Source organism: Larus michahellis, chromosome 4 (assembly GCF_964199755.1).
Source record: "Larus michahellis chromosome 4, bLarMic1.1, whole genome shotgun sequence".
Lineage (NCBI taxonomy): Eukaryota > Metazoa > Chordata > Aves > Charadriiformes > Laridae > Larus > Larus michahellis.
Genome location: NC_133899.1, coordinates 11825793 through 11840185, shown reverse-complemented (window position 1 = coordinate 11840185; position 14393 = coordinate 11825793). Strand labels below are relative to the sequence as shown.

The 14393-nt window shown below is 43.2% G+C and overlaps 1 protein-coding gene across 4 annotated transcripts in view; it reads left to right on the top strand.

The window, feature by feature from the left end:
- The window catches only part of LRP3 (LDL receptor related protein 3), a 28568-nt gene that overhangs the window by 5697 nt on the left and 8478 nt on the right, over positions 1-14393 (top strand). For 3 of the 4 annotated variants that reach the window (XM_074582957.1, XM_074582956.1, XM_074582955.1), the window contains exon 3: positions 5212-5350. In XM_074582957.1, the coding sequence (XP_074439058.1) occupies positions 5212-5350 (139 nt within the window). Of the gene's footprint in view, positions 1-5211; positions 5504-14393 lie in introns of all 4 variants that reach the window. The other variant, XM_074582958.1, reaches the window with a different exon arrangement.

Here is a 14393-nt window from a genome sequence, read left to right as displayed (position 1 = left end):
CTCTTGTGCCTGCTAGTCCGCAGTCGCCCTGGTGGGCATGCTGTATGCCCAAAGAGGTTGCAATTTAACTTAAAACTGAAAAACCAAATAAGGGAAACAGGAGGAAAGGAAATGTGAAAACACAACAATAATTCTAAGGCGGTGGGTTGATTAGTGTGGGAACTTGAGCGTTCAAGTCAACCTGGGGGTTTGAGAAAAGGTTTAAATCAGGAAAAGGTGATAATTTTATGATTAGATAACTTCCTTAAATTTAGCTTAGGGGAAGTGTGGATGAACCATGTAGGACATGTGTTTGTAACACAATATTTCCATTCTTTCACTGGAAAAAATCTAGAATGTCATCTATGTGTTAGTCTGTGCTGCCTGGATGTCTCTTTGGCTTTTGTTGGAGTTTGACATCTGTTGGCTGTATCGTATGTGAGTTTACAAAGTGTAGCTTAAGTAGTCATGCAGTGTCCGGCCTCTAGACTGGTGATACTGCCTCAGCCTCAAATATGTAATGCTTCATCCAGTTGGCTCTACTGCTCTCGGATGCTATTCTTTTGCTAGAAACAGAGTTGTAACATTTGGCTTTTATTTTTTCAAGCATGCTGAAAATCTCAGAGTACTGTAGCCTTCATGTTTTTGAGCTACTTTGTCCCCTGACAGCCTGACTGGAGCAGGGAAGAAAAATGATCATAAAAAGGTCATTGCAATAGTGAGATGCACGTGTGAGTTCTCTTCCCTGTGTGTTGGAGGATAACGGGTGAGGACAACAGTTAGGGTAATGGGTGAGGACAGTGCGGTCATAAGGCAGGTGACCCTGCCAGGAGTCATCTCGCAGGAGATGTTCCTTAGAAGCCCTGATAAAAGTTGGAGGAATTCTTGCTGTCCTAAACATGTCCTGAAAAAGCAGTGTATTACAAGGTTGATCTCTACGGTAAGGTACAGTGTAGTTTCTTTTCAGAAAGCGAGTAATAGCAGAAGTAATGAGTTGTGGAGAAGGCAGGTCGAGCCACCATCTCAGCTGTGTTTGTACAATGACTTTAGGCCAGACAAGCTGCTGGTGGTCAGGATCAGACCTCCCTGAGCCCCTGTCCCCGGGCTTGTCAGCGAGACACCTCAGCCTGTCGATGCAGCCAGCACGAGCTCTGGATGGGCGAGTTGAACCCTGGGGCCGTGCTGTTGCTGGCTCTGGTAGCCGGGGCAGGAGCAGCCTCCTGGAGCCTGGATAAGGTGAAGGGGAGCCTTAAGTTCCCTTTTCTCCGCATGTGTAAGGGATCGGCATTAAGCCACGTGTGAAGCCCTCCTGGAGGGAGTGCTGGAGAACTCGGGGGGAGTTTCCTGCTGACCCTGAGGGAGCTGCTGAGGAGTTGTGTCTTGCCAAGCATTGGGGTTTGAGAGAAGGTTCCCTGTGGTGGGTGCCAACCATCCTTCATCCCGGAGCAGATGGTTGGGACGTGTCCCTTGGGACTGGGGCAGACCCCGGGGTGTCACAGAGGAGTGTGAAACTGCAGGATTTATTTTCTGCTGGGATTACCTGAAAATTTATTCCTGCACGGCTTAGTGTCCCCAGCGCTGTCCTCTGGTGGAGCTTGAAGTCTGTTCTGTTATAGTCGATTTTGCAAAAATTGGAGTAATATTATTCGTGTAAAGTTTTGGAAACTTTCTTGCCAAGTATTTGTGGCATATTTAACTGGCAGGGGGAATCTACAGCTGTTTACAGTAGAAGAAATCCATTTGATTATTATAGAAAGAGCCTCATTAAGATTTATGCCTGCTTGACAGAAACTCTCTGAGCTCAAACCTCTTCTGGCATTTGTTTAAAGTTTTGGGTTTATTTTTAATCTATAAAGATTCATTATTTTCTGCCTTCAGAATTTATCTTTTTAAAAAGCACCATCTTAGTAAGATTTTTGGTGCGTTGGTTTGCTAGTCCAGGGATTGGTATTCTCTTATGTTTCTTCAATAATCCTAAATGTGGAAAATGTAAGCTGTTTGGGGCTCTTAGTTTTTGCTTTTCTTCTGGGTTTGTGCAGAAAGGCTGCAGAAAGAGTTATAAAAAAATTGTTGAAAAAATATTGTCACTGCTCTTCTTGTGTGTTGTTGCTGATGATAAGGCCTTCAGAACCCAGGACTGTACCTTTCTATTTAGAGACTTCCCTTTCCTTTAGGAAATTTGGCAATTTGAAAAGGCTTTTGTTTATTTTCCTGAAGGAATCACGCTGTCATGCTGAAGCCCAACTTAATAGCACCATACTGGTGCATCTATGTGATTCTGCGAACTTCATGGCCAGGAGCTGAAGAGGGAAGTGGGGCCCCTTTATTGACGCTGAAACCCCAACAGTATGAAATTGTGCCCTTGTGTGGTTTTTCTGTTTGGTTGCCAGCCACTGCAGGCTTTGTTTAGTACATGTTTTTCTTTCAAAATTTGAGTAGGTGGAAGAAGAGCTGCTGGAAGTGGCGCTTGGGTGCTTTGCCCCATCAGCCACGCAGCAGTCGGTACACAAGGAGTGGAGGCAGACGACTGGTTGGGAAGATCTGTTGATATATCACAAATCTCGTAGTAATGAGCATCGATGGGAAACGGAAGGCATCAGAAGCATAAGGCAATTAAGTGAGGTGTGGGTAAACACAACTGCAGTTTTGGGGGGTGGATGCGTGTGTGTCCCCGCTTTGCTCCAACAGGTTTAGGGGACTGTGGGCATATCCTTAAAATAGTGTAATTATGTTTTGGTGACATGAATTCAGATTAGTGGTTCGTTCAAATCAGGAGCCCTTGTAAGAGTGAAGTAGATGTCCCTTTAATTTTGAGTAGGGCAAGTCTGGAACGCTTATTATTATATGTCAGAGGGGTAAAGCCACGGGGAAAGAATTGAGCAACAATGACCATTGTCAGATGAACTGCCCAAAATGGCATATAGTGTCAGGGCAGCCTTGCTCATGTCCTTTGATTTTCACAGCTACAATTCTTCTGTTAAAATGGAAAATCTTTTTCTTTTTTCTGTTCTTCTTTACATGTCCCACGTTTGTAGCAGATGTGCAGTGTTAATAAGAAAAAGCATTTCTCACTGAGAACCTGAGCTGTCATGTTACATCAGATCCACCGCTTACCAATTAGGAAACGGGACATTATTGCAAAAGAAAAAATGCTAGTGATGTTACTTCAAAAAAGCTGTGATGCTTCAAATAACTATTGCTCAGGATCTTTGTAAATTCCTCCTAAAACTGAGAAACGAGTATTTGGGAGAATAATAGCTCTGCTTAACTGCACTGATGAATGTGTGAGTAGAAGCGCTCACACAGAGTGACCAGCGCATCAATGGGGCTTCCTCAGAATGGAGACTAAAATAAGCTTTGTGTAGTTATGGTTCTGTTCTAATGCATATCCTATGAATATGGGGTATTAGTCCAGGACAGTATTTGGTACAAGGGGACCAGAAGTATTTGCAGAGCTGTTGCTGGAAGCCTCTGGATAGTGCTGTCTGGTGTATTTGCTCTTTCTGCTCTGTGCATTCTGTTTCCTTCCAATTGAGAAGTTTTAGTCACCTGGCAGTTAGGAAATGCAGTCTTTCCAGCTCCCTTTGCGTGTTTGCGAGCTCTAGATCCTCTTATGCCGCTGTGGTATGTTGATGCAGTGACAAGTGTGTGGAGGAGCACGTTTATAGACCTAAACAAACTGAGAACTAGAGTTGAAAAGTCCCGTGGATCTTACATTTGCTTTCATAATTCTATACTTCCATCTGCATCTCAGTATTTTGCCAGCATCTAGCGTGGAGCCTCTCTCGTTTTAGAAACATGATAACAAAAATGTTCTTGTTTTTTGTAATGGCTTTCCTGCAAAATATTTATTTGGAAAATAGATGTTTTCATGTATTTATGTATTCTGTGTGCTTTTGCGGCCTTTGAAACTAGTAGGAATTATATGCATATGTTTCATTGGAATGCCCTGCCTGGAGAGTAAAAATAATGGCTTTTTGTATGTTGTGCCTCAGGTGAGTTACTTGCCTCGTGCTTTTTATATTCTTGTGGCTTTCACTTCAAAAGTGCTTACTGTGAGCAAGCGGGATAGAGCCGGGCACAGATTGACGGGTGGGGAGACGCGGCAGCCTGGCCCGTCCGCAGCCCGCGCACCGCCTCACCCTCGCCCCGGTGCAGCCACGGCTCATCCCGTCTCTGAGCTGAAAACGATGTGTTTATGTGGCTGAATTTCAAGCAGTGCTGTAAAATTTATAATGCAGTATATTTGGATGCGTGTGCATATGAGGAAACTTGAGGTATAGGCAACCTTTTTTTTTTTACTTGACACCTTTTTAAGCTACGAGAAAGTAAGCTTCTGTCAAAGATTGGAATATTCATCTGCAATCCACAAGTCACGCTCCAGATAGTCATTTGTTTCAAAAATAGTTTTAAAAATATTTTTGGAGGACGTTCAGAGTAGCTATTGCATTACACAGAATTTCCCCTCCTGTACTCTGCTGAGAGTACATTTTCCCATCAGAACAGCTTTCCCAGTTGTCCTTGGAACATTTCGCTTTCATTTTTGAATTGCTTAATTACAAATTATAAGTATTTGATGTAGCCTTAATTGGCCTGCTGTTTTCCATAGGAAGAACTGGAAGTGCTTTGAAAATACTGTGCTTTATTCAGCCCTATTTGCTCCTTTCCCTGCCTGGAAAATTTCTCCTATCTATGGGAGTTCAGAAGGAATTTAGAGTACTTAGTAATGTTCAATGAAAGCATTTGACACTGGAGTCCAGTTTACTTTTTTCTTTTTTGTTGTGGTAACCATTACAAACTCTTCAGGTCTGTCGTATAGTTAGGAGAATAAACAACATGTCCAGAAATGTGGTACAACAAAATGAGCTTGTAGATACTTTTCACTGAATATGGATCTTCTCCAGCCGCTGGGTGACGTACCCAGGCTTTGAGAGCCGGTAAGAAGGATTTCTGTGTTACATCCTCTTGGCAGATCCATGCAGTAACATTGATTGTAGCCTTTGGTAGATTCATACAAGGTTATTGATTGATGCTGCATTGAAATGCAGGTTATGCTTACCAACACTTAGAGCGGGTGTTTTAATTAAAAACTGGGCAGGGAAGAAAGTGGTAAAACTGTTGACTCTCATTTGTCTGCAGTCCCCCAAAATTGATGAAAGCTCTTGTAGCTAATGTGAATTGTTGATTAGGCAAAGCACTAACAATAATATTTTTTTCCCCCCTTATTAACAGCTGCTTGCAGTGGAGAACTGGAACAGCACACAGAGAGACGGGGAGTCATCTATAGTCCTTCTTGGCCATTGAACTATCCTCCAGCTGTAAACTGCAGCTGGTACATTCAAGGAGATCGTGGAGACATGATAACAATTAGGTATGGTTCGATACTCCATGGAGATAAAGGGCTGCTTTGCTGAAATGAAACAAAATGCGAGTTCTTACCTGGTAGAGCAGCAGGAGGCGGTTTGTCGGCGCTGCCGAGCGGTGGAAGGAAGCTGGAGGTGGTTACGCTGCAGCACGATGGCAGGTCGAGCACGTCTTGTTTTGGAAGTGTTCCACTGTGTCTTGTTTCTATAGGCTACTTCTGACATCCGTTATTATACATGCAAGTCACTTGTAGTCCTTTAATGTATTTATCTTCACAATACCCGCGTGAGATTTTATCCACCTCTGATAGATGAAGGGCTGGGAAACAGTGATATATTTACTCACGTTAAATAGTCCCCTTTCTCTTCATTGCTCATAAATAGGGATAGGTGAAGGCTATAAAACCTGGAACAGCCTCAGTGGGATATGTAAAATTTTTAGAGCGAAAATGGCTTTTTCTGTAATGTCTTAAAATGGTGCTATGTTTAATTGACAGTTGAAGATAATCATTGCTTACCGTTACTTGTTAACAAAAAGACACATGCTTTTCTGCTTAATATTTATTTCCAACAGAATTAAATAATAGTTAGCATTTGTGGCACAATTTCAGCTCATTCTATAAAAATACTGTTCAGAAAGGCTAGAATATATTGTAAGTGGTTTGTTCAAAATGTTTAGGCTATAATATCAGCATATTGCGAAGGTGCTTAATTTCTCTGGGCTAATTGTAGTATGCTTCTCAAACAAAGAATTACTTATTTAAAAAAAGAAAAAAAAAAGCAAATCTAGGAGAGGGTTTTTTGTTTGGTTTTTAGTACTGTTGTGTTTGACACCATCTGCTCATTCTTTGCTCAGCTGCTTAAAAGGACTGCAGACCTCTTCAACTGCAGATGCTCAGCAATTAAAAACAAATCTGCCACAGATGGAATAATAGGAGGGCTCCACCATCCGTAGTTCAAAATAGGAACTACTCATCAGAAGTAAGGAAGTAGATACCTGCCAGCATTTGAGATCCAAAAATAGAAACACGCTTTTAAACCCCATTAAATTGTATTGGACTCAGGGAATTTGTTTCAAAGCAGAGATTGCTGACACTCTGAAGAAGCATGCAAATGAGAGACAGGGCTTAGCCCGGGAGAGCAGTGCTGCAGTTTGTGCTACGGAAACCTCTTGGAGCTTCCAGTTAGGATTGGGATTCTCTTGTGCAAGTATGAGTGCAACAGAGGCCGAAGGAATAAAGGAAACCCAGATGAGGAAACTGGTAGTGACGTGTGTATACTGTTTAGATGTGTGCATAGCAATATGATTTGAAAGGTTTCTTCTTAAAGGGTTTGTTCTGTGTGTCTGGGTACACAGCCGCATGCTGCCCGCCCCTGCGGACGCGGGAGCTGGGTGTTATCTCCTGGGCAGCGCTGCTGCGGCCGTTCATTTCTGGCTATAAATGTACTGGGGATGACTCACTCCAGCGTATGAAATGCAAAATGTTACAGCATCGCAGGATTCCTTTAGAAGGTTGCAGCCCTTGTAATGACAAGGATGTAAAAGAAACAGCCAACTTGCCTAGGCTAGCGTGATATAGGCAAACTGGGAAAGAGGGTTGAAATACAGACATTTTTTCCTCCGAACAGTTGGGTATGCTTCGTGCCCTAACAGTGTACTGATAAGGGCATAGAAGAGTAGCTTTTTTAATTTTCCTAGGAAAATCAAACACAGGTCTTGTGACAACATCTGGATTTTGAAAGGTTTTAAAAAAAAAAAAAACCACCTCCTTTGTGTTATGTTATGCTGAATGCATTTCCTTTGATCTTGAATTCTCATTGACAGTAAGAGAGCAATGTGGTATAAGTATCATATTTGAGATACAGCAGGAGTCATTAAGGGATACCATTGCAATGGAAAGTCGTTTTGATTTCCGAAACATTTGCAGTAGGTGGCCATCTTTTATAAACCTATTATTCAGCAGCTTTCAATAGCACGGTGCCCAGATCTCCGTGTGGGTGTAAGATGCTGTGTCCTGTGGGCATGTCTTTTAGAAGCTTTCTCTTCATATCTGCCTTTCATGTGTGTGTATTGATTTTCTTTGTATCCTCACATTTCCGTGCTTATTGGTTTGCTTCATAGTTTACTTTTTAGAAATCCTTGGGGGAGACTTCACTAGAACAGGAAATACATGTTCTTTGTGCTTCTGCCTCACTGTTAATTATGCACATTTCAATACTGTCTTCCAAGTTTGTGTGTCTGGTGGGGTGGTGCTATTGAGACCTGGGAACAAGTGTGTAGCTATCGTTTTCCAGGACTACGTTTTGTCACTTTAGATTCGGGTAATCAGTCTGTCAGTTGTTATTTTGGAAATTACTTGATTTTTCCTCCCATTGTCTCTATTTTTGTGCCTGTTTTCACAGAAGACTACATAAAAATGCTGTAAGATCAGATAAAGATGTCATGTGCAGCAGCTGCCTTTGTACCATCTTTTACAGGCTTTATATGTGTTTTTTTCCTCATACCTGAGAAAAAGATCAAAATCAGTTTTGTTTAGCAGTTGCTGTTACCTGATGGTTGTAAATAACCTGATGTGGGCAGAATATAATATATTATGTATATATAAAAAATATTACAGGAATTTATGGAACTGAGGGTGAAATGTTCTCCGTGTTCAGAATTCAAGATAAGAGCATTGAGAAGTTATCTACTTAGTGACCTACTCAAGCTGTCTCTTACTAATTGAGGTAGGGAGTGGGGATCACCTTCATTGGCTTTCACTTCAGTGATTCACGACATAGGCTTTGAAAAAAGAAATTTTCAGATTAGCATCTGAGTTTCAATTTCTGAGTAAAACCGAGGCCTGTTCAGGTAAAGGCTTGCTGGCTGTAATTGAAGAATTAAAGGGACTGCTTCATGGTCTGTTTACCAAACTCACAGTGTTTCAGAACTTGACATCAACTGGGAAAAAAAAAAAAATCCTAATCGCCATTTACTTCGTTCAGTTGTATGTACTCAGCGTTTGAGAGCACGAGCTCCTGTGTCTCTTGCCTAAGGTTACACAGTGAGCTGGAGCTGGGACTAGAATAGAGCTCTCCTGACTTCCAGGCCCTCGTGCTTCAGTGGGTAAGCAGAAGTTTTTAATGAGCCAATTAAGTCATCAGTTGTTCACAGTCTGCCCTTGCTGTGAGACGTTGGCAAATAGAAGTAACTTTTCTTGCTTAATTGGCTGGCCTGTTTTAAATTGGGACTGTGCTCTACTGATCTACCCATAATATTTATTCTCCAATTTTTTAATGAGTTTAGAGGGCCAAATTGGATGTTTTTTAAAAAATTTATTTACTAATTACTTTCATTCAGGTTCTACATCTGCTGGGCCTCCAACAGTTTACCTCTTTTTTTGTTCATCTTCCTGATCATCCCATGTTTGTCCTTTTCCAGTTATTAAGAACACTTTTTTTTTTTTGCTTTAATCTGTAGCTGCTCATGCTTAAATTACTAAGAGGGTTGTAGGGAGTTCCCAACATTATTTATAGAAGTACTTTTTTTTTTTTCTATCTGTTACTGCTCCTTTCAGTGCAGATGGCAAAAAGCTTAGCTCTGCTAAGCATTAGTTTTGCAGCTAGCACATTTTTTTTCGTATTTATAGAGTGCTGATGGGTATTTATGATAATCTGGTTTCATGAGGTTCTTCCCAGCAACTTAAAAATACTTGTCAGTTAATAGGAAGATATCATTGTAGGCTACTGTTGCTTCATTTGAGTAAATTGGGCAAGAACTGATAGATAATGGCCGTTCCTATAATTTTCTGTAAGCTTCTGCAGTCCTGCTCAATGTTGGAGGTATCCTTTTTCAGTTTTACCTATTTCTGCAGAATTCTGTAAAAACAGACTTAGTGCTGCATTTGTCACTTCACGCTGAGTTGTTCTGATCCTCAGAATCCGAATGTTTCAAGTGTTAATAGACTATTCCTGTACTTTTGTATAAAATTTGAGGGTTTTTTAAAGAGACTAGCTGTGTTAGAGACATCGCAAAAGCAAGATAACTGGACTTGGTGCTTTCGAATACCATCTTTCAGGAGAAAGCAAACCTGCAAAATTCAGTTTGATAACTTTGGCCTTTTATCCCAGTTTCCTCCTCTACGGCTGTGTTGCGCTGGATTTATCCCAGTCCCCTCCTCTACGGCTGTGTTGCACTGGAGCTCGCAGGTGACAGCGAGAACAGCCTGAGGGCCCGAGCGTTTTACAGGGCGTCCTGTGTGTTAGTGCTGGGTGTTGTACTTTGTTAATATTGTTAATATTGCAGCTCCGAGAGCTGGCAGCGCCAGTGCTGGGCTCCTGCAGAGCTGTGCCCTGCTTAGGGCTCCTCTCCCTGCCTGCAGGCCAGCGCTGTGGTGGTGAGGAGGAAGAGGAGGAGGGAGGAAGGCCGGGCTCTCCGTCCCCTCGCCGTGCAGCGCCCGGGTGCCCGGGCAGGGGGTGAAGGTGGCAGGTGGCGGGGGGTCCGTGTCCCACAGAGCGGGGAGGGCTGTGGCTGGGGTTCAGCGCCATGCGGCCCACTGGGGCCATGTCCCGGTCCCCCAGACAGGCCGGAGGGCTTTGATGAAGAACGGACCCTTCTTCTGCTTTCCCTCCCAAAGCCTCTGCTTCCCCGCCCGGGGTGTTTACGAATGTGGCAGCTCCCACCGGTGCCGAGGTATGGCTGACATTATCCATTAGTGCTCGCCCACTCAGTGCGGCTTGATTCCGTTTCTTGTTTTAATCACAGAAAATGACGTGGGTTTTGGATACAAAGGGACTGAGAGCTCCCTCAAGAGCCGTAACTACAGACTTCATTCAGGACTTTCCCAAAGACTGTGAGGCATTTGTACAGTCCTGCAAGCGGGAGCGCAGGACTTTGTCCTTTATTTCCACTGTATACCATCACGCATTCAGCCACGGGACTAATCCTTTTGACGGAAAAATTTGCATTTCAGTTTGAGAAAGTTCGACTGAATAAGTAAATGCCCCTGCGCTCTATTTTGCGGGTAGCAGGATTAAATTATTCTTCAGAAGACTGTAGCAGCAGCAGCACTAGATCTAATTACAGATGATAAAAGAAGTGAAGTAGCAGAGGTTGAGCGCAGTATTCAGGACTCTTAGGTAAAATAAATCAGGCTATTTAATGTCAGATTGGTGCGGCAGAAACTTCTGACACAAACCCTTGTTGCAAATGCAGTATAAAGTGAAACCCAATTTTACATATTTATACGTGCACACATATGTATTCATGTCGTTTCATATTTCATTACAAAGGAGTGGTTTTTGTGGTGAGGTTGGTTGATGAGTCTTTCAAATATATCATGCTTTTCGTCTTGAGTAAAACCACCATCAATTTAAATGGGGCAAAATTTGCTTCCAGTGGAGACAATATAACTTAAAAGGATGCTGGAGTGGAGCGACAATGCCTTAGTCGAAGCAAAATTTGTTCAAAATATGTCTGTTGATTAGTTTGCATGAGGTAGAACATAATTGCTTTGACTTTGCGTTTGTCCCTAGAAGAAGAAATTTTATAACCGTTACGGTATCTATTATATGTAAAACTTTACAGCAGAACTAGAACATCTGTATTTCACAGAAATTGTGTTTATTCAGTGGTGTTTGAGACTCCTAGCCACCTGTGATTAAGATGCTTATTGTTTTTTAGAGAGAGTTCATTCTTGTGAGTATTCTGTGTTGCCCTTTTTCAAGTACCAAGGTGTTTGTTTCGGTAGCTCATGCGTCCCTGGGAGACATGGTGTTTTCAGGGAGGCTGTTAAAGATGGTGCTTCCTCGCAAGTCTGTTCTGCTCGTCGCCCTTGTACTCAGTTGGTTTTGTGGCTAAAGCTTGGATTTCTGAGTGGAGAAATGTGGGATTCTGCTCTGAATCTGTTTCAGATCCACAGCTGACTCTCGGAAACATCGGTTAACCTCTGTATGCCTGTGCTTCCGCTTTGGAACGGGGGGGCTCAAGTTTCTTCCGCTTCCACACCTTTTATAATAAACCAAAAAAAGCCCTTTATTAGCAATGTACAATACTACATTCTCAAGGTGCAAGTAGAAGATGTTGTTAGTTACGCACAAGTGCAGGCTCTCCAGAGGTATTGCTATCATCTGCAGAGGCGTTTGTAAACAAGGCATGTGCGTGTACCTGACTTCTCTGTACTCTTCCTTTGTGTGAATCTTAAAAGTGTTAAACCTTTTCTTTCCCCCCTCCCCCTTTTTGTTTTTAATAGAAAGAAATGCCTGTTAATGTGAGATGCAGACAGCTTATTTTATAGGCAAATTCTCCCCTGGGTGTGCGCAGTCTGTGCTGTGTAACACGCTCTGGGTGAGTTATTTACCAGGTAGACTAAAGTAGCTCTTTCCAGCAGAGCAGGGAAGGTGGGTGGCTGTGGGACCCAGAGGGAGCCCTGGGACCTGGGCAGGGTAGGAGAGCAGTCTGTTTAGCTCTTGAAGGCTGATCTGGTACATCGGAAATAACTATAGAAGTAAGAGATCAAAAGATTTAGTAAATGATCTTGTTTGTATCACACAAGCAGAAGTTTTCCAGTCATTCCCCTCCTTCCCAGTTCTGAGTTTCCATTTCTTGATTCAGTGACTGTTCCCTTCTCCTAAAAATTGTTGGGCAGATAGTTCTAATACTTGTCCAAAAAGTCTTTATGATAAGCAAACCATACGAACAACCCTCCGAGTAGATGATAGAAACCTTTTTCGATGTCAGGTGCCAAAATGAGTTACAGAGAGCAAAACCAATGTGGTAGCTCAGTAACGCTGTCTCACAGCTCTTCCAGCAGACTTGATGAGGGTGCCCGTAGTTTCACTGATGCTTTCTATGATTCCTTTTCATGCTGTAGTGCGTTTTCATATGCTTTTTTGGTCATTAAAATTTTTTTTGCAGAACACCTGGGGCAGATACTCTTTAGTTTACCTTTGCATGGCTGAATACTTAAATCATTTCATTCTGACTGCACAGTCATCTAAAACTTCCTTGCAAAATATGCTGGTTTCAGAAGCTTGGTAAGATCGCTTGTAGCAAAGAATTAGTTGCTGTGGGAATGTTTCTTCCCAGCTGGAAAGACACAAAGAGCATGGTGGGAGAAAAAGAGTTATAAAAGAAGAAGGATATATTTCTGGGTGCAGAAATTATATTTCCTTGCCAGCACATATGTTGTTGGACATCTCTTAATTTCCATTTTAATTTAACACTTCCAGTGCTCTCTTACTTCTCATTCTCTGCTGATAATTTTTTTTCTGGAGAGTTATTAAGCCAATGTGTTTGGCAGATCCTACAAATGTGTGTAGGGTGGGTCTCCTGCTTAACTGAATTGGCTAGTTTATGTAGTTACTGCTGTTTCCCTTTCACCTTCAAATGGCAAGATCTGGCAGGCATTGACAGCCTTTTGTAAATACAAGTGGTATCAGAAAATTATCTTCTTTATCTTTTTCAGAGAATTCGTCTTTTATGTTTGTGAAAAGTCCTTTGTGGAAGGAGGTCTGTATAGTATTTCGTAGAAGCTTTTCAGCCTTTCTGAAACTTCTGTCTAGGTATTTGCATGGAGTACGCACAAACTTCTACCAAGTTAATTTTGCATAACTGAGTTATGCACCAGAATTCATTTTGAAGTGTCCCGAACAATGTGCTCTTTCCTAATGAGTTGATTCTCTGTGCAATGCTACTGTCACTGCAGATTACTGCATGCAAATGTAATCTGTTTTATCAGACTGAACAAATACCCTGTATGGTTCCTGAGCTACAGGTTAGGGAGCGTTATCTGGTTGTGTTCAGTGGTCTGCAAACACCTGGGGCACCTCTTTGCACGAGGTAAGCTACTATTGAATGATTACTGGGCTTGGGTCAGCAGAGGGGCTGGAGGTTTGACTGTAAAAGGTTACAGGCTTGTTTGCTCTCTGTTCGCGTTCCCAAAAAGGGAATATTTTAGTCTTTGAATTAAAAAATACCAGTGTTAGACTTTAGGTTCTATGTCCACCCCTTGCAGTCCTCTTCTTTTCTTGCCGTCTCCCTGCTTGTCCATATCTTGGAGAGTTGTTTTTTGTCTCTCGCATTTATCCCTGTGGAGTTCGTTTCACTGCTCCCTAGTGTTCCTTTTCCAAGTCAGTAGTCTCGTCTCTCATCCCATAGTTTCATGGCTTTTAAGATAGGAAAAGGCAGCTGAGAGGTGGGTCCATGCCAGCCTCATGAAGTTCAGCAAGGCCAAGTGCAGGGTCCTGCACCTGGGTCGGGGAAATCACAAGCACAAATACAGGTTGGGCGGAGAACGGCTGTAGAGCAGCCCTGAGGAGAAGGACTTGGGGGTGTTGGTTGATGAGAAGCTCAACACGACCCAGCAATGTGCGCTGGTAGCCCAGAAATCCCCCGCAGCCTGGGCTGCATCCCCAGCAGTGTGGCCAGCAGGGCGAGGGGGGGGATTCTGCCCCTCTGCTCTGCTCTGGGGAGACCCCCCTGCAGTGCTGCCCCCAGCACTGGGGCCACCAACATCAGAAGGACACGGAGCTGTTGGAGCGGGGCCAGAGGAGGCCACAGAGATGCTGTTAGGGCTGGAGCCCCTCTGCTGTGAGGACAGGCTGAGAGAGTTGGGGGGGTTCAGCCTGGAGAAGAGAAGGCTCTGGGGAGACCTTAGCGCCCCTTCCAGTCCCTAAAGGGGCTCCAGGAAAGCTGGGGAGGGACTCTGGATCAGGGAGGGGAGCCATGGGATGAGGGGGAACGGTTTTAAACTGAAAGAGGGGAGATTTAGGTTAGATATGAGGAAGAAATTGTTTCCTGTGAGGGTGGTGAGCCCCTGGCCCAGGTTGCCCAGAGAAGCTGTGGCTGCCCCATGCCTGGAGGTGTTTAAGGCCAGGTTGGATGGGGCTTGGAGCAACCTGGGCTGGTGGGAGATGTCCCTGCCCAGGGCAGGGGGGTTGGAACTAGATGATCTTTAAGGTCCTTTCTAACTCAGACCATTCTGTGATATGATTCTAAATTAATCTACCTTTGGTATAATTTATTCTGGAATTTTGCTTTTGCTCATATCTGTATTTTAGGAAGCAGTTTTA